Below are 19,889 nucleotides of genomic sequence, written 5' to 3'. Positions count from 1 at the left end.
CAATCCTTGGGAAATGGTCAATAACTACTGAGAGAATGTTGAGAAATATCTTCCCCCCCCTTTTTGGTTTGTTTGTTCTTTGCTGACTTGACTTGGCAAAAATTATTGGCCCCTAAATCAGTTATTTACAACCGTAAGACACCTGGGAGCAGCAGGAGGGAGAAGGCAAGGGAGGGAAGAGGGACCACAAGGAAGAATATATTCTTTTCAGAGGTTAAAATGAGTTATTTAAGAAATGTGATGTACAATACCATGCATTTACTCTCCAAAGCTAGTCACTAGCAAGCTAACGCCTCTAACACTACAACCACCAATTACAGCTGTTTTGCTACAGTAACTGAGTTCTAACTACAGCTATAGGGCAGAAAGGGTGGGCTGTTTCCATTTTAAACTTTCTCCCTTTGAAAATGGCCATAAAAGCGTTTTCTGTACAAGTTTAATGACACAAAAAGGTGACCGAAAACGTTTTAAAAAACTTACCACACATGAGAAATGCGAAATTCAATCAAAACATGCATTAGTTGTATACAAGTCATAAGGGATCATTGGCTTCAAGCTGCAATGTACTACAGGACCGTACGTTGGAGACATTTTGGTATAACCTCTTACTTGCTCAAATCCCTTTAAGAGAACTTATAAAGTAACGGCATTGGAAAGGGCATTCCATATGGCAGCGCTAAGCAGTGACATTCCCAAGGGCTGTGCACCCTGTCGAATAAATTAGAACCTACAAGATGGCTTCTTTAGTTCCATTAATTACTCTTATATGGACTGCCTGCACAGGATCATGAACAGTTGGTGTCAATAGTAAATGTTTAGGTGGATTTAGTAACAGAAGGAAAAATACAATTCAATTATGTGACTATTTCTTTTTATATTATGGAATTGCTAAATACCCTTACCATTTAAACCAACCCAAATTGCCTATCAGTTTAACTTAAAAAAAATTCAATATTTGTCAAGCCTTATGTTTATAAGGTTATTATAGAGAGCTTATTGTGTAACAGTAAAACTTGAAACAAATTGTTCCCCCACCCAACACCAAATGACAGGAGAAATTACCTGTGGTTTCTCACTATATTGTATTGCAGCTTTTAAAGTTATGAGCAAATTAAACAAAATCAGTTCATAGTATTTAGCTGATATGAATCCATAGGTGGATTCTTCTGTTCAGCTGATTATTTCTCTGAGCACACTTCACTGCTCCACAAAATGGTGGGCTAAAAGGAACCACAAATTGGTCTGTACAATGCTTGGGAGGCAAAGACCCAAAGATACGTGAGTTATAGGGAAACTGCTTGTGAGGATCTGCTTCGGGGAATTACAACTGAAACCGTTGAAGAAAGGGCCAGGATCGGATTGATTCCCACCAACAAACTTCTAACGGGACTCAGGTAGGATCAGGGCTCATTGAGTCTGGAAATAACCTCTCATCACCAAGGCAAAATCACAGGGCTAAGAAGAGGCATATGTCCAACACCTAGATAATGAGGAAGGAAAAAATAAAAAAGGGAGAGAATAAAAGAGAGAAGAATTGCAGAGGACAAAGGAGAGATGTTTGTACTGTGGAAAGAGAGCGTGATAAAACAGAGTATAAAACTGAGAGCAGGGCTTCCCTGGTGGCGCAGTGGTTGAGAGTCCGCCTGCCGATGCAGGGGACACGGGTTCGTGCCCCGGTCTGGGAAGATCCCACATGCCGCGGAGCGGTTGGGCCCGTGAGCCATGGCCGTTGAGCCTGCGCGTCCGGAGCCTGTGCTCCGCAACGGGAGAGGCCACAACAGTGAGAGGCCCACGTACAGCAAAAAAAAAAAAAAAAAAAAAAAAAAAAAAAAAAAAAAAAAAAAAAAAAAAAAAAAAAAAAAACTGAGAGCAAATATGGTGAAGTAGAGAGAGAAAGAAAAGACTAAGAGATACACAGGGGAGGTAAGGTAGAGAGCGGCAAAAAGCCATTGATTTCCTCAGGTTATTAACCCATAAATGAAAAGTTCCAGTGCCTCTAAGTCTTTGTCTTAGTTTACAAGATGTTTGCTCTGACTTCTGTTGTGCTATCTGTCCTCTCCCAACTAGTCTGTCCTTCTCATCTGGAGCAGGAAGATGTCTTAATTCCCAATGAGAATTCCATACTCCCCTAGCCCCGGGCATCCAATGTAAGACAAGATTGCTTCTGATTCCAGAAGATGTTGAAGCCTGTAAACTAAGGAATAAAAAGTTAGGCAGTTAGAAGGGGTAGGGGCTCAAGAGTCTTGTCATATGATAAACAGTGTCGCACTGCCTAGGCCACAGTGGGAGGCCTGCTTGGATACTTAACAGAAAACAAGCAGGAAGAAACCCTAAGAGGCTGAGTATAAAGACCACACTAGATCTTTGAGTATGGCGATAAGCTTGGGGACCAGGGTGGGAGAGACAGAAGAGGAAGTCACCCTCTCCTGAAGAGACAGGAGGAGCAAAATTCTTTAGCCAGACATACTGAAAGACCGGCTGATGGAGAAGGAGCCTTCTGGTCTCTGAGAAGAAAAAGTGGAGGGGGCTAGGAGAAGCTGCCAAGTCTCAGTCCATGGTAGGTTGCCCGCTGGAGCCAGGGCTCTGTGTATTTTCCTCCCTGAGGGTGTATCTTGGTTGCTGTATGGCAAGAACCTCCAGCCTTGTATCTACTAGGGAAGTGACTTCTGCTAGCCAGAGGAAGAATAAAATTGGGAATTCATTTTTTTTTTTTTTGCGGTATGCGGGCCTCTCACTGTTGTGGCCTCTCCTGTTGCGGAGCATAGGCTCCGGACGCGCAGGCTCAGCGGCCATGGCTCACAGGCCCAGTCGCTTCGCGGCATGTGGGATTTCCCCGGACTGGGGCATGAACCCGTGTCCCCTGCATCAGCAGGCGGACTCTCAACCACTGCGCCACAAGGGAAGCCCGGGAATTCATTTTTAAGAAATGATTTGTGTTCTCTTGGCCCATGATCATAGTGCTTAGGGCTGACTAAGGGTAATTCATTGAGGGTTAACAGCACTGGACTGGGTCTGGGCCACCAAAAGCCAGAGAAAATGTTGGAGATGTATCTCCAGCCAAAAGGTAGGCGAGAGGAATCAAGGCAGTATTCTTGCTCCAGGTGGTCACAACTACAAAGAAGAGGAAACCCTGCATGGAATCATAGAACAGTGGATGAGGCTACATATGGGGTCTCCTTCTTGGGCAGAGGCAGAAGTGTGACAGCCTCAAAGTTTCATACCAGGGCTTCCCTGGTGGCGCAGTGGTTGAGAGTCCGCCTGCCGATGCAGGGGACACGGGTTCGTGCCCCTATCCCGGAAGATCCCACATGCCGCGGAGCGGCTGGGCCCGCGAGCCATGGCCGCGGAGCCTGTGTGTCCGGAGCCTGTGCTCCGCAACGGGAGAGGCCACAGCAGTGAGAGGCCCGCGTACAGCAAAAAAAAAAAAAAAAAAAAAAAAAAAAGTTTCATACCAGGAGAGAGACCTAGGAAGCCCAGCAATTGCAAGGCTCCATGGCTACACAGGAGGTCTCAGGTCACTTCCGGCATATCAACGGCTAGGCCTTTATTCTGTCTAGTTTCCTGGTACTAAAACATAGGACTCTAACCCCTCCCCAGTCCCAGATGTGCTTCAAAACAGTGATGGTTTACTTAGGAAGCCAGCCTAGGCCTCAAAGCCAAATCTTTTAATGCAATGAAGACAATACAGGAGTGAGGCCTGGTCTTAGAAATCCAAGTGGCCCCATGTGGCCAAGGACAGTTCCAATGTTTTTAAAAGAAATATCCATGCTTTTTATTCCCATGGCAAACTGGACAGTGAAGGAGGTCATTCAAACCCCACTGTCCCAGTGCGTCAGTCTGGGGAAGTCTCTAGGCATAGATGTTTTTGAGGTGCGCTGAGCTTGGGGAACATTCCCATCAGTGTGCTGGAGCTCATCTTGGAGAATTGGGCATGCTTGTGCCCTTGTCCAAGGGAGATGCATTTTTTTAAAAAGATAAGCTATTTAGAAAAATATCTGAGGGGGATTGGGGACATGTCCATCCAGAGTACTGAAGGGACTAAGAAGTAGACACAATTTTGTCCAAGGCAAGCACTGGATTGCTGGTCTAAGACTTGGGTTGGGTGATTCAAAGAAGGATCTAGAGGCTCAGACCCCTTCTTCTTGCCTTCTTCTGATAACAACACATCTCCTTTAAGGTTCCTTGGTTACTTCTGATTGAGGAGGAAAAGCAGGAAGGAGAGAGAATTTCCTGAGGAGTGGGGTAAGCCCAGAAGGAGGCCTTTTGGAACTGAACTAATGAATACCTAGTTCCCAGGAAGAACCTTGCTGTGAGGAAAACTACATCTTCAGACCTTGTTTCCCTGGTTTCTGCCATGGAAGGCCACAGGAGCAGTGTACACAAGAAGATAAGTATGGTGTGTACAGCACATAGCTTGCTATTTTAGTGCAAACACAAGGAGTCAATGTTTAACATCAGCCAGGGTACATTTTAGTCACAAAGCCCCTTGCTTATACCTGGAAATTGTCCCCATCAGGGCAGGATGGCTATGGGGACATTGTGGATGAGGGCAACCATGGCAAGGTCAGGTTATTTTCTCTAGCTTGTCTCACTCCCATATTTTAAAAGAAATCATTGCCAGTGAATGGTAGCCACACTCATTTAAGAAAAATACTTAAAAGTCATCTCAGAAAGTCAGGATGAACAAAGCTATTATTCTTCCCTCCCTCCCTCCCTTCCTCTCTCCCTTCCTTCTTTCCCCTGCTCTAGGAACAAGAAACATTTCTCTCAGCCTACAAAGACCAACCAGTATGAGATGAGATGAAGTGAGCTGACAGGGGACACCAGTCTTCCCCCATCCCATTTGAACAGGGAAGGAGCTCCGGGGGCTGTTCTGAGGACTCTTCAAGGTAGGGCAGTGATCCCCTGTGTTGGATAGACAAGGTCAGCAACCCCACTGTTCCTGTTGGTCCTCGATGCCTCCTTCTCTTTGGGGACATCTGCAGTCCACGTGGATGGGAACCATGTGAATACAGGGAGAAAGAGCCGTATTAGGTTGCTGGGTGGATTTCCCACTGAGATCAGGGCAGCAGCATATGGCTCCAAGATGCAACATGACCCTGGGAAAGAATTCTCAGGAGCCTAGTGGAAGGCAATACAGTTCAGTGGGAAAAGGCCTTGGAATAAAAGCCAGGAGATGTGGGTTCTAATCCTAGCTCTGCCCCTAGCCAGCTGTGTGACCTTGGGGAAATTACTTTACCTCTGAATCTCCGTTCCTGGCCTGGAAATGAGGAATTTGGAGTAGATGATATGATCTTAAGGTTCCTTCCAGCTAGAAAACTCTATGATTCAATCTAGGCTAACACTAAAGTCCTTAAGGACACAAAGCAGTCATGCTAATGGCTATCCTTTCCAAAACAGTAAAGAGAAAAGGAACTTTTCTCTCAATTTACCCCTAGTTAACACTACTTATGAAGTTGTTCAGCCCAGCCCCATATATACATTTTCCCTTTCTTTGTCCCTATTTCTACTTCTGTAAGGAAGAAAAATCAGGAGGTAGGAACAAGCAACAGATGGATTGTGTGTATGTGTCTGTGTGTGTGTCCTAGAGGGAGGGAGATTGGGGCAGGGGGAGCGGCGGCAAATCCTTGCTGAGCAACGTGCTACTTGCTGACTCTGCAGAAGGTAACACAATGGGACTTTCGTAGTAAAACTGGATTGGATAAAATTGAGAACCAATGACAGGGGTGAAGGTGCTCAGTAACAACCAGATTTCTTTTTGCCTTGAAAATTGGCCAATTTAAAATGCAATTGTTAAAGGATTGAATTTTGAACTATACCAAACTCCCCTCAAGTGGCAGTACAGAAACATTTCCTTATAATTGATTTTTTTAAGGTAGAAATTCTATTATTATTATAGAAGACAATAATAGGAATTCTTTGATTATTATAGAAGGTTGAAAGATCATTCTAAAGAAAATATGGCCACTGAATATTTTCTAATGGTACATATGCCACAAGCAAGGGAACACTCAGAGGTGTAGCATAGGGCATGGACATGAGGAAATCTGAGTCTCTCCTCTGGTCTTGCTCTTTACCAGTAGGTCATTTGGCTGCCTCAGCCTGCATTTCATCTTAAATCGAAGGAATTGGACTAAATGAGATCTGGGGAAAGATTGTGGGTGAAATCTTTGGGGAATCGGACCTGCAGTTTAGAAACAGACCTCCTACCACTCTCTACATCCTCCAACCCAAGTACCAATTTTCCCCAATTAACTACAAATTGCTCTGGCAGGCACTAAGCAAACCTTGAACTTCTAGAAAGAAGTAGGGGGTAAGCACAATGGGCTTCTTCATGGTTTCTAACAGCCTACAAATAAAGGAGAGGGGCAAAAAGAGATTCTCATAATTTTGGGTTCTTCAATGACCAGTTTTACCAGGAATCAATACTACCAATATCTGGACTTTCCTTGAACCAAAACTGTTTTATGTAGCTAAGGACACCTGAAGCTTGTCTAGGGGCATCTGATCTACCCCATTCCATCACGAGTTTCCTCCTACCCAGTGCACATCAGCAATGCCACCAAGTTGTCACTGATCCATGACGGGGTGTCCTGTAATATCTCCTAATTATGAAGCAGTTGCACACACACACACACACACACAGAGCAAGCTCATTCTAGTTAAAGTGGAGGAACAAATGCAAGTCATTCAATAGCCAAACAGCAGCTTGGCTTCAAATGCTGCGCCTTTCCAACTATCTGAACAATTACAAAGAAATAAGGACATCTTCATATCTGCTAAAAGCAAACACAGAACTGGCATGCATGGCTTTCACTTAATTTAGTTGCCTTTGCCATTATGGGCTATGATTACAGACAAAAAGCAGTGTTATGAACCTGTACCTCAAAGACTGAGAACTATTTCAAATGATCAGTCCTTAGCAAAGAGAAATCCTTTCTAGTGTAAAGACAAGTGAAAGGACTCTCTGTCTTCAGTATGAAATATCAGGATTATAGATAAAAAAGAGCTGCTTAAAATATGCCATAACATTTCATTTAAAATATAATCAGAATGTCTGGTCCACATTGAAATTATTAATGTAAGCATAACTGTTAAAAAGTTATCAAAAGACTGATTCTATTGAATTGGCCTCTGCTATTCATTTTGTTTTTTCCTGGAGGTTTCTGGTTGGCAGTGACAGCATGATTTCTAAACTACATTATTCTTCTGCATTTTTTTTGGTAAATTTTCTGCATGTGTTTTTTAGACAAAAGAAAAATCACCAGTTTATAAAAAAGGAGCCTGAAGAGTTTGCTCCTGAAATATAGACACGAGGTTTTATAAAAAGGATATTGGTTTCTTGCTATAAAAAGCGACCGAAAGGTGTCAGACCTGAAAACAAATTCTCACAGTGTTTTCAGTGTTAGCTGTTGACAAGGCATTCAATAGAACAGAGATAGATGGATACCGTATGGTTTGTGTTAGACAGCCTCCTAGAGCAATCAGGTATATGGAAGCCGCTCACCCCCAACTCTTATTAATTGCTTATTGATTCTAAATTGCCCCAGTGGAGATGTTGACAAGGAATTCACTGTGCTGTATAAACACTACTGAAATGTCTACAGTGTTTTCCAATTTTGCCTGGTTTCTTTAAGGTAGCCCTGCACCGGGGTCCTAAGCATCTGGTGTCAGAATGACAAGTTGCTGGTGTTTCTCCCCCTTGACAGCCAGAATTGGCGTTAAACAACAAACTGGGGGTTTAATCAGGAGTGAAAAGCCAGGCTGGGGAGCTGCCTTGCCGTCTTCCAAGGATCCTCCAGCATTCTTGAGATGGGGAGACAAGGGGCACTTGTATTTGTCACTCTTGGATTTGCCAATGAGTTTTCTTCCCCCCCACACACATCTTAAGTGCCATGTATGTAAACAACGCTCTACAGAAGGAAGACTGTCATGTATGAGCAAAGTGAGACGGGGGAAAATAATGCAGGCGCCTCAGTATTCAATAGAAAGGTCATGGACTAGCACATTTTGCATCCTTGGAAAGTTACCCCAAAGGATGGTTATCAATCTATCTCTTATAATTGGTAACTGTGGATCAGTGGCCCAGAGGAGAAATCACAGGAAAATAAACCCAACATATTACAGTGTGTTTTTAAAAGTAACAACAACAACAACAAAATAAAAACTTGAAAGCACCAATAGCCCTGTTGGACACTTGAGCAGAAGTACCCTATTATAACGGTGAGCTTGGATTTGTACTCTGGACTCTGAACATTCTCCTCCTTCACATGGAATCGCCAAGTGAGTCTGAGTCATCCAAGGACAGAGGCAGGTACAGGTCCTGTAAGAAGATAAGAGATAAAGTTAACTCTCCTTTTCTTAACATCTTGGGCTCTGGAATGGGCAAGATTATATGGATGCTTTTTAAAAAACTAATATTTTCTCTAATTTTTATTTTGAAATAATTATAGATTCACAGGAAGTTGAAGTACAGGGAGGTAGCCTTGTACAATGTACCCTTCATTCAATTTCCCCCAGTGGTAACATCTGCAGTTTTCCACGCACTTTGTGTGTGTGTGTGTGTGTGTGTGTGTGTGTGTGTGTGTGTGTAGTCCTATGGGACTTTACCATATGTGTATATTTGTGTGACCATCATCACAGTCGAGATACAGAAATGTAGCCTTACTAAAGGGCTCCCTCGTGCTACCCCTTTACAGCTACATCCACCCCTACCCCATCCCTAAGCCTTGGCAACCAATATTCTGTTTTCCACCTCTACCATTTTGTCATTTCAGATGTTATACAAATGGAATCATACAGTATGTAACTTTTTGGGGTTGGCCTTTCCCATCAGCATAATTCCCTGGAGATTCATCAAGTTGCTGCCTTTAACAGTAGTTCACTCCTTCATATTGCCGAGCAATATTCCATAGTGTGGATGTACCACAGTTTGTTTAACCATTCATCGGTTGAAGGGCATGTGGGATGATTCCAATTTTAGGCTATTACAAATAACACAGCTATAAACACCATGTACAGGTTTTTGGGTTAACATAGTTTTCACTTCTCTGGGATAAATGCTCAAGAGTACAACTTCTAAGTTGTGTATTATTGCATGTTTAGTTTTGTAAGGACTGCCATATGTTTTCCAGAGCGACTGTACCATTTATATTCTCACCAGAAAAGTATTAGTGATCCAGTTTATTCACATCCTCACCAGTATTTGGTGTTTTCACTACTTTTTATTTTAGCCAGTCTTGTGGGTTTGTAGTGATACCTCATTGTGGTTTTAATTTGGATTTCTCTGATGACTATGACGTTAAACATCTTTTCATGTGCATAGTTGACATCTATAATTCCTCCTGAGTTCAACTGAAGAAACAATTCCTCAGAAATGTTTCTTCATGTCTTTTATTCATTTTCTAATTGGATTCTTCTTATTGTTGAGTTTTAACAGTTATTTTCATATTCTATATATGGCTTTGGTTAGATATGTGGCTTGCCGTCTGTAGCTTGTATTTTCATAACTTTTGCATGGTCTTTGACAGAGCAAAAGTTTTTAATTTTGATGAGGTCCAATTTATCCAATTTATCATTTTTTTCTTTTATGGGTTACACTTTTGTTGTCAAATCTAAGAACTCTTGGCCTAGCCAAAGATCAGAAGATTTCCTCCTATGTTTCCTTTCTAAATGCTTTACATTTACATCTATAATCCATTTTTGAGTTACTTTTTACATAAGATATGAGGTTTGGGTTAGGGGTCGTTTTTTTGCCTAGGGACATCTAATTGCTCCAGCACCATTTATTGAAAAAGCTATCTTTCTTCCACTGATTGACTTTTGTAGCTTTGTCAAAAATCAGTTGTGGATGTGTATCAGTTGTGGGTTCATTTCAGGCCCCCAGAGAGCTGCCAGGCCCTGAACAAATGGCTAACCCAGAAAATGTACCCCATCACCTAAGTCCAATTTATTTCTTCATGCTTCCACTTCCCACCAGGAATTAGGATTCATGGCTCCAATACTGCCTCAGGCCTTGTCTATGTCTTGGGGAGATGGGATGATATGGCATTGGTTTTTTTCCCACCGTTCCCAGAGCTCTATTTGGAGATCCTTGTGATTACTCCTGGACTTACTTCACCCATTGTCTGAATCAGAGCTTTTCAAATCTCTCTCTCCATCTCTCTCTCACTTCTCTTTTAAATTCTCTATTCAAATGAAATTTTTCTTGGAAGCCAAATATATGAAATAAATAAAAGTGTAGTTGTTTTGGTTGAACCATACATGGCGGAGGCAGAATCTCACCCATCCCCAGATGAAACACAGTTTGAAAACCACTGTTTTCATTTACATTATCAGCAAATACTAAAGGAAACTGAAAATTTTACGGTCAAGTCTCTGGATATTTAAGAGACTCTCTTTGGTAATGGAAACAGAGAACTTCAGTAGCGGATAGCCCAAGAAAATTAGAGAATGCAGCTTCTCCTTGAGGTAAAGGAAAAAGTGAAGATGAGGAAGGGGTACAAGAATGGGGAGGAGAGGGACTTACTTATCTAACACTGATAATGACTTTTGCTGAGAAAGAAGGGGCAGGAAGTCTGTTAGGCCGCTTAGAATGGAAAGAGAAGTAAAGTGTATTCAGAAACTTGAGGTCTTAGTCCTGGTTAAGTAGTACTGTGACATTGAATAAGTCTTTGAGTCTTGGTTTCTTCATCAAGAAAATACAGAATGTACAATCTGTAAGGTCTCTACCAGCTCTGAGGACTCTCAAAGAAAGACTGATTCATTAAAAAACACAACAAAGGCAACTATAGCAAATAGATTCACTTCTCACCAACCCATAATCCCTACACTGTAAATCAGGGGTTGGAAAATTTGCTCTCTAAGGGGATAGATAGTAAATATTTTAGGCTCTCTTTGCTGGTCACATATGGTCTCTGTCACACAGTTTGTTTGTTTGGGTTTTGTTTCTTTTACAATGCTTTAAAGATGTAAGAAACATTTTTTACATCAGGGGGCCATCCAAAACGACCAGGCCATACACATGATTTGGTACTCTTGCTCTAAACTACCAAACAACATTTCTTAGAAAACTGATAAACAGGAAGTACAACACTGAGGAAACAATAGGAGGGCAATAAAAAACACACATAAAATTGAATTGAGGCAAAGTGGCATACAATGGAGTTGCATCTCTGAAGGCATTCAGTTCTCCACAAATTGAGTAAAGTGAAAATTGAACATAGTCAAAGTATCTTTGAGCTCTAGACTTCAAGAATAGTGGGGAAAGACTCTATGAAAATCTACTCCTACACAAATGCAGTAACACTGGAAAAAATTGTCAAAATCAACTTTTTCAGAACTCTGGAAATTAACCAAAGGCTTGCAACAATCCAAAAAAATGTTTATTCAAGAAAAATGGCCTAATCTCAGCAAGAATACCGAAATTTGGGGTGCTTTAACTTGCCCTATTTCTATTCTCCCTCTCCCCAGCTCCAGGGTATCTCTGAAAACCAACAGCCTCACAACTACAGTCTCTGAAAAAAACCTAGCAGCCACTGGAGGATGCAGAATGGGCTTGGAGCTCCCCCAAATGCCCTATTCCCAGAGAACTGTCACTATTTGACTTGTCTGGTAGCTCCAACTTGTGGGGCTCTTCTTTATTTGACCTGACTCAGAGCACACTCACTGTGAACAGCCTTTTCAGGGAGCATTAATCAGCTGCAATTGTTTAAAATCACAGCTGCCTAGCGCGGGGGAAACAGTTGGGGCAAATGAAGCTGCTCAAAACCTTAAAAGGAAAAGCTGGAGAATTCATGTCCATAGGGGACTTTGAAAAGTTCTGAAAATATTCCCAGGAATCTCTAAGGCCAGGCACATGTTCAGGACTGGGTATATTCTCAGAAAAGACCTGAGAAGTTCCTAATCTCTCACCTCTGGTTGGCCTTGAGGCCCTGCGCAAACAGCAAGTGAAGGCTGAGGCAAGCTGCCTGACAGAGTATTGAAATCAGGCTCCAACACACACACACACACGCACACACACACACACAGAGCCCTTCAGCAAAGGCTGGGAGACTTATTGGATCAAAGCATTTAGGAAATCTAGGAAAATTATCCTTCAAGAATGAAGGAGAAATCAACACATTCCCAGATAAACAAAGACAGAGCTAGCAGACATGTCCTATAAGAAATACTAAAGAGAATCCTTCAGGGAGAAATGAAAGGACAGTAGACAGCAATCCACATAAGAAATAAAGAACACTGGTAAAGGTAAATACATAGGTCAATACAAAAGAAATTATAAATTAATTTTTCTAACTCTTTTCTTCTATTATCCAATTCAAAAGACAACTGCATGGACTAGTAATTATCAAGATATGTTGATGGACTTATTATGCATGAAGATGTAATTTGTATGTGAATAGGAACACAAGGGGGGGAGGAACAGAGATATATCAATACAATAGCAAAAATTTTATATAAAGTTGAAATTAAGTTGATATTAATCCAAAGTAGATTATGTTAAAATGTTAATTGTAATCTCCAGGGCAACCACTAAGAAAATAACTCGAAATAAAATTAGTAAAAATACAACAAGGGAATTAAAATGGTATACTGGAAAAATACCTAAGATAAAAAGGGCAGAAATACAGGAGTGAAGGGACAAAAAAAGACATAAGACATATGGAAAATAGCAAATGGCAGACATAATTCCTGATTTACCAATAATTACATTAAGCATAAGTAGATTAAGCACTCAAAGGAAAAGGCAGAGATTGGCAGAATGGATTTAAAAACATTCAGCTCTATGCTGTTTGAGACATAATTTACAATCAAAAACATAAATAGGTTGAAAGTAAAGTGATGAAAAAGATTTACCATGCAGTTAGTAACCGAAAGAGAACTGGAGTGGCTATACTAATATCAGAAAAAATAGATTTTAAGACAAAACTTGTTACTAGAGACAAAGAAGGACATTTCATAATGATAAAATATAACAATTAAAACATATCTGTGCCTTAACAACAGAGCACCAAAATACCTGAAGCACGAAATGACTGAATTGAAGTGAGGAATAAACAATTCAGCTATAATGGTCGAAAACTTCAATACCCCACCTTCAGTAATGGATAGAATAACTAGGCAGAAGACCAACAAGGAAAGAGAAGACTTGAATGACAGACACTTCAAATAATTACACATCTAATCTACTCCATCCAACAACAGCAGAATACACATTCTTCTCAAGGTCCCATGTAATGTTCTACATGACAGATCATATGTTAGCCCATAAAACAAGTCTCAATAAATCTGAAAGGATTTAAATCATACAAAGTATGTTCTTCAACTACAGTGGAATTAAATTAGGAAGTAATAACAGAAAGATATTTGGGAAATTCACAAATATGTGGAAATTAAACAGCACACTGCTAAATAATCAATGGGTCAAAGAAGAAATCACAAAGGAAATTAGAAAATACTTTGAGATAAAGGAAAATGAAATAACAATATACCAAAAGTTATGGGATGCAGCTAAAGCAGTGTTCGGAGGAAAATTTATATGAAATGTTCAGAATATGCTAACTCACAGAAACAGAGAGTAAATTAGTGGTTGCCAGGTGGGTGGGTGGAGGGGGAAGAGGCTGTGACTACTGATGGGCATAGGATTTCTTTTGAAGGTGATGAATACATTCTTGCACAGCTTTATGATTATTCTAAAAACCACTAAACTGTGCACTTTAAAAAAGGTGAATTTTATCTCAGTTATTTTAAAAAATAGTACTTTTGAAAATCTTTTACATTGACAATTGAATACTTAAAAAATTTTTTTTATTGAAGTATAGTTGATTTACAATGTTGTGTTAATTTCTGCTATACAGCAAAGTGACTCAGTTATACATATATATTCTTTTTCATATTCTTTTCCATTATGGTTTATCACAGCATATTGAACATAGTTCCCCGTGCTATACAGTAGGACCTTGTTGTTTATCCATTCTATATACACCAGTTTGCATCTGCTAATCCCAGACTCCCACTCCTACCCTCTTCCACCCCCCTCCCCCTTGGCAACCACCAGTCTGTTCTCTATGACCCTGATTCTGTTTCTGTTTCATAGATAGGTTCTGAATACTGTTTATATGATTCCTGAGCAGGCAACCCTATATAGCAATATGCATGTATTGGTGCATAGTGTATACAGTAATATTCAGTAAGTAATGATGTGTAGATATGTAAGAGGTGGTTTTGTAGAAATTTTGTTATATGACTATATTGTGACCACTGATGAATTCCATAAGTTAAACTTACACATAATGCAAGTCCACTGTAATAGAAACAGCACAGGATTAAGAGCCAGGAGACCTAGGTCCTAAGCCTAACTTCCCCTTTCAGGGTCTTTGCTTCTGTATCTGAAAATTGAGGAAGATATAGACTATAACATCTTTAAGTTTCCTTCTAGCCCTAAAATTCTATAAAATATAACTTGGATCATTACATTTTGTTTTTCTCTAGTTACACCAAAGCAAGGGAAAGGAGGCAGGCACTACCAAGTTAGTGAACTCCCTGGGCATTTTTCAGGCAGCACACAAGGGCCTTTTCATTATGGAAGCCACTTTGGGTCCCACCGCACTGAACCATTGGGCTTCAGCATTCACCCCTGTTCTGAATCATTCATGTAACAGATCCTTCAGTGTAGCTGGTTGGTTAGTGGAAATAAATATCTGAGAAAGACTGTTCCAGACTGTTATCTCAGAGGAAGAGGGGACAGGCCTGGGAGTAGAATTGGGAGGCGACTCCACTTGCAGCTGCTGTGACTTGGAATGGGTGGGGTGAGGCGCAGGCTATGGAGAAAATCCAGAGGACTAGGCCTAGGTCTGAACTTCTGTACTTCTGCCCTCCGTCAATTTATTTAGTATTTAACATATATTTTCTTGTATGCGTAGAACAATGCTCAGGAAAAGGAATTATCTCAACATTCTGTTTTTGTTGATGGATATGTAGAAATACAGAAACGCACATATTGCTTAACAATACAAGTAATTTGCACCTGAAATTCATTTGCTTAGTCCCCTGGAGCCCTACAGAACAAAATGTTTGTAACAAATACAGCTGTGCTGGCGATACTATTGCATTAGAGAAAACAAAAACTTGGTCTCTGGTCCAAGAAGCTTATAGTCCAAAGGAAGTCAGAGAGTTTTGAGAAACCTGGCTCCTAGTTTGGGTTTACTTTTTCCCAAATGTGCCCTGTGCTTTTCTGATGGTGTGGCTTTGTCCTTGCTGATTTTTTTAAAAGCTGGAATGCCCGCTCTCTTCACCAGCCATCAAAAGCCTACCCAGGCTTCAAGGTCCCACTTAAATGTCACCTAGTCTATAAAGCTTTCGTGTCTCCCACCCTCCCACAGTCCGACGTCTTTCCTACCCTCCTTTGTGTGCTCCTGCAGTTCTTTATTCGCTCTTGATTACACTACCAAAATCCACTTAGAGTGGTGTCTGTGATGTAAGATTCAGGACCCTGCTTTATTCATCAAACTATCTCTCTAAGCAGTTACAGGATGACAGAAAAAAAAAAAAAGGTCTGGAAACACAGAGGGAAATGTATGTTTAAATAATGTTAGTTATGTTTTCAAATAATATGTCAAATATATTTTCCTTCAATCTCCAGGCAACTTGGCAAGCAAAATGCCTCCAAATTTAAAGCCATGAGGGCAATCACTAATCTGGAAAAAAAATTTTTAAATAAATGAAAAAGTGTCCCTGTGTTTCTAGGCATTTTGAACGACTTTAATATGGTACCTTCTCTGAATTGTTGAATCATACTGGGGTTGTCTTTGACCTCGGCACCTCCTTTTTCTCATCTGTAAAATGGAAATGCTAACCTGCCCTATCTCTTTCACAGGGTTATCGCTAGGGTAAATGAGACAATGGCTATGCAGAAAGATAAAGCAGTATGAAAATGCAAAATGTTGTTCTCATTAACTATACAAGGATTTACTTCGTGTCCATATTGCAGCACTTGAGTATGCGGACTTTGGCTAACCTCATCGCAGCTGCATTAAAAAGGATTCTCCATGAGTTGCTTAAGAGGAGAAGCCAAGAGGCTGATTACAGCTTAGGGCCCTGTCACAACCGTCAAAAGTTACCAAAGGGATGCTGGGACTTCAGGTTTGTTTCCAATTGTGCAGGAGGAAAGTCATGGCCTCAGCCACCTGCTTCCTGTCTCCACCATGACTCACACCTTTCAGGTCCACTTGGATGGAAGTTCAGGTGAGATCTGCTTAGGCCCACTGCCCAAGGACCTCGACGGTGCTAAGGCTCAAGTAACTTTGTGAAAGGAGCAGCAAGAAGCTGAGCCTGAGCCCCAGGGGGACTGAGCCAAGGTCACAAGACACTTTTTAGCTTATTCAGAAAGACCAGTTCATCCTCCATCATTGGTGGTGTAAGCATGAGGCTACTGCCTCCTGACAGGATGCACTGAGCGAGATGCAACATCACTTCTATGACATTTCTTGTCCCAAATGCACAATCTGTTAACCACAAGGAAACATCAGACAAACCTAAATCGAAGGACATTTTACCAAATAACTAGCCTGTGCTCTTCATTTCTACAATATACTGTCTTGAAGATTTTTAAAAAGACTCAAGAACTTTTCTAGATTAAAGAAGACTAAAGAGGGCTTCCCTGGTGGCGCAGTGGTTGAGAGTCTGCCTGCCGATGCAGGGGACACGGGTTCGTGCCCCGGTCCGGGAAAATCCCACATGCCGCGGAGTGGCTGGGCCCATGAGCCATGGCCGCTGAGTCTGAGCGTCCGGAGCCTGTGCTCCGCAACGGGAGAGGCCACAACAGTGAGAGGCCCGCGTACCGCAGAAAAAATAAAAAAGAAGACTAAAGACACATGACCACCGAAGGCAATGTGTGGTCCTAGATTGGATCCTGGACCAGAAAAAAAGAACGCTCTTGGGGCAACTGATAAAATTTGAATATGGACGGCAGAGTATATAACAGTACTGAATCAGTGCAAACTTCCTGATTTTATAATTGTACTATGGTTATGAAAGAAAATGTCCTTATTCTTAGGAAATACCTACTGAAGTAGTTAGAGGTAAAAGGGCATGATGTCTTAATTTCGAATGGTTAAAAAATTTAGTAAAGTGTGTGTGTGAGTGTGTGTGTGTGTGTGTGTGTGTGTGTGTGTGTGGAGGGAGAGAGAACACAAAAAATAAAGTAAAAGGGAAAAAAGTAAACAACTGGTGAATCTTTATAAAGAGTATACAGAAGTTCTTTGTACTTACAATCTTACAACTCTGTAAATTTGAAATATCAAAGTAAGAAGTAAAAACTTAGTGAAAATTATACCAAAATCCAAATGTTTTTTAAAGTTTGCTCTAGAAAATTATATAATTTATTATTTAATGTTTGTTTGCTTAACTGCCATTAAAAAAGGGTAATTTGAAAAATAAAATGATATACTGAAAACTCAATGATACAAAGAAAATAGGCTCTGACAAGTCCAAAACAAAAACAAACCACACACACACACACACACACACACAAAGCCTGCAAACCCAACCAAATGAAACGGTTTAACAATGCACTCACCTCAATGGACTTATGGATGGTGGGGCCTCAGCCTAAATGAACTGAACATGTCAGTTACAAAGGGGAAGGACTCTAGTGTGCAGACCAAATAAATGCCCAGGCTGCCCTCAGCCCTTTGGAGAAGGTACTGATGGAAGGTGCTGGGGTAGGTCACACTTCCCAGAAGGAAAGTATGGGCAGAAATGCATAGAGAAAAGACACAGTAAGAAACAGTGGAGCCTCCCCAGGAGGCTCTGTGTGGACAGTAGAACAACTGAAGTAGGCTACTCCTCGTCTTGGAATGTCCACACTAACAAGCTTTGCTGCTCAGAAGAATCACTGAAAGCTGACTGCAAAAGCAATTTTCATCCCTCTCACAATCTCTGGGTACCGTTGGTTACACAGACAGTTCAGCAGATCTTCCTTTGGGGAAACCAAATAGCTCAACAGAACAATTCAAAGGTTCTGGTCAGGGTCAGTACCAGAAGCTAAAGAAGTCATTAAAGGAATGGAATGGGCATTAGGAATGATGGAGCAGGTAATGGTCAAGTTAACCAGGAAATTAAAAATCCTGATGTAGAGAAAAGGAAATGAAAATAGGTGTCAGGCAGCGGTGTGCTGTTAAATGTGTAACAACCGACTTCCTGTGGGAGAAAACAACAACCTTGATTTGTAGTATTTGCTGAATTCTATGGTGTAAATAAATATTCCCATCATGGCTGAGCTCGAGGTAACAACACAATGTTACCGAACAGAGTTGGGAGGCGATGTACACAATCAGCTCTCAGGAGCTAGTGTGAACTGGCTCCAGCAAACCAGTGGTAGTAACCTGGGTGCCAGTCTTACGTCTGCTGCTACCTAGCTATGTCACCCCAGTAAGTAACTTCATTCTGGGTTTCAATTTTCTCGTCTGGAAAACATCAATCTCACAAGATTATTGAGAGAATCAAATGAAACGAATTTATCTCCATCTCAGATCTCTTGTAGCTCTTACCCTCTATGGTTCTGTGATGGAGTTGGCCACATTGGTGGCTTTTTGCCTTTCTCCATCTCTCGCCAAGTCTTGTGAGCTGGGAGAAGACAAGAGAATCCTAGAGGAAGCTGCCCTAGGGTGTGGTAATCGGAGCAGAAGCCACATTACATGGCCTCAGAGATGAGGTTGAAGGCAGTGGCCACGCCAGATTTTTGATACAGAAGAGATTTCTGGGTGGGAATCAGTTTGGAAAGCGGGGGTAGAGAATTTCTACATGTCTATTATTTTAATGGTATATTTATTGGGGATGACTTAGAGGTGTAAAGGGTGCCCAGGGCCAATGCAATGTATATATGCCCTCTCTTCCTACACTGTACCAGAATCTGCCTGGTAATGAAGACTATACAATGAAACTAGGGCCTGTTCATACTTTGATGTCCTGCGAATCTAAAGGGAGTAGCTTAGGGCTAACTTTCTTTATGTCATTTATTGGAGCCTGGGGCCATAAGTTGCCCTCAATGCCCTCTTTGCTGTGCCCCTGGACTGCAGGGACAAGTGCTTAACTCAGCCCCTGAGCCATCAGTTGGTGACACTATTAGCTCAGAATGGTTATTTGGGCCCTTCATACCTCTTCCTTTTGGTTAAATATAACCAGAATTAAATAAACTGGGGGTCAGAAGAATAAATAAAAGTGACTAGAAGCTTAGCCCCTGCTGGGATTCCCAGCACTTCAAGCTAATGGACCAAACGAAGGGAAATTCTGGCCTGGATGTGCTGCTGAGGTAGACGGAAGAGAAAACCCTCACCAGCCATTCCAAAAAGTCCAAGTGCAAAGGGGTTTAGTAAGGTATAAGAGACATAATACCTTGTGCTTCCGGAGGCTGCCAGGACTGGTGGGCGTAGAGATGGGAGACTGCTTAGACTTGGGGGTAGAGAGCTGGCTGCTGGAGGTTCCGTTTGCTAGCCCAAGGCAAGAGAAAAGGAAGGGATAAAAATCAACAGCATACAAAGGAACACGTTATCCTTCCCCTCCGAAGACACTAAGAACATTCAAACGAGCTATACAGACAACCCAGTGATGTGACTGCACAGAACAAAGGTGAAAAGAAACACATTCCTCAGAAAGGCAAGAACTGCAATGCTCAGTTAATTAGATCCCCATACAGTGCAAGGCAGTAATCCACCCACCCATTCCCCCGTGTGCTTCCAATTACAGGGGTCTGGTTCTTTTCAAACCTTTTTCATATTCATTCCCAAGTTTGACCCTAGCAACGTCTCTGGGAGGTAGTCTGGGAGCATATTAATTTGTTTCAATTTTATAAGTGAGACAAAATTGAGGCACAAAGAGATTATGCTGCC

The 19,889-nt window shown here is 41.4% G+C and overlaps 1 protein-coding gene across 2 annotated transcripts in view; it reads right to left on the bottom strand.

The window, feature by feature from the left end:
• Window positions 1–8,266: 8,266 nt before the first annotated feature.
• DCX (doublecortin) overlaps window positions 8,267–19,889 on the bottom strand; it is a gene marked incomplete at both ends in the record, with an annotated part of 121,526 nt that continues 109,903 nt past the window's right edge. For both annotated transcript variants that reach the window (XM_081222529.1, XM_081222528.1), the window contains 2 exons: window positions 8,267–8,323; window positions 19,396–19,490. In XM_081222529.1, the coding sequence (XP_081078655.1) occupies window positions 8,267–8,323; window positions 19,396–19,490 (152 nt within the window). The remainder of the gene's footprint in view (window positions 8,324–19,395; window positions 19,491–19,889) is intronic.

The sequence above is a fragment of the Mesoplodon bidens genome, assembly GCF_964165515.1.
Source record: "Mesoplodon bidens genome assembly, chromosome: X".
In the NCBI taxonomy this organism is placed as follows: domain Eukaryota; kingdom Metazoa; phylum Chordata; class Mammalia; order Artiodactyla; family Ziphiidae; genus Mesoplodon; species Mesoplodon bidens.
The sequence above is the reverse complement of the archived record's forward strand: the minus strand, read 5'-3'. Positions and strand labels throughout refer to the sequence as shown.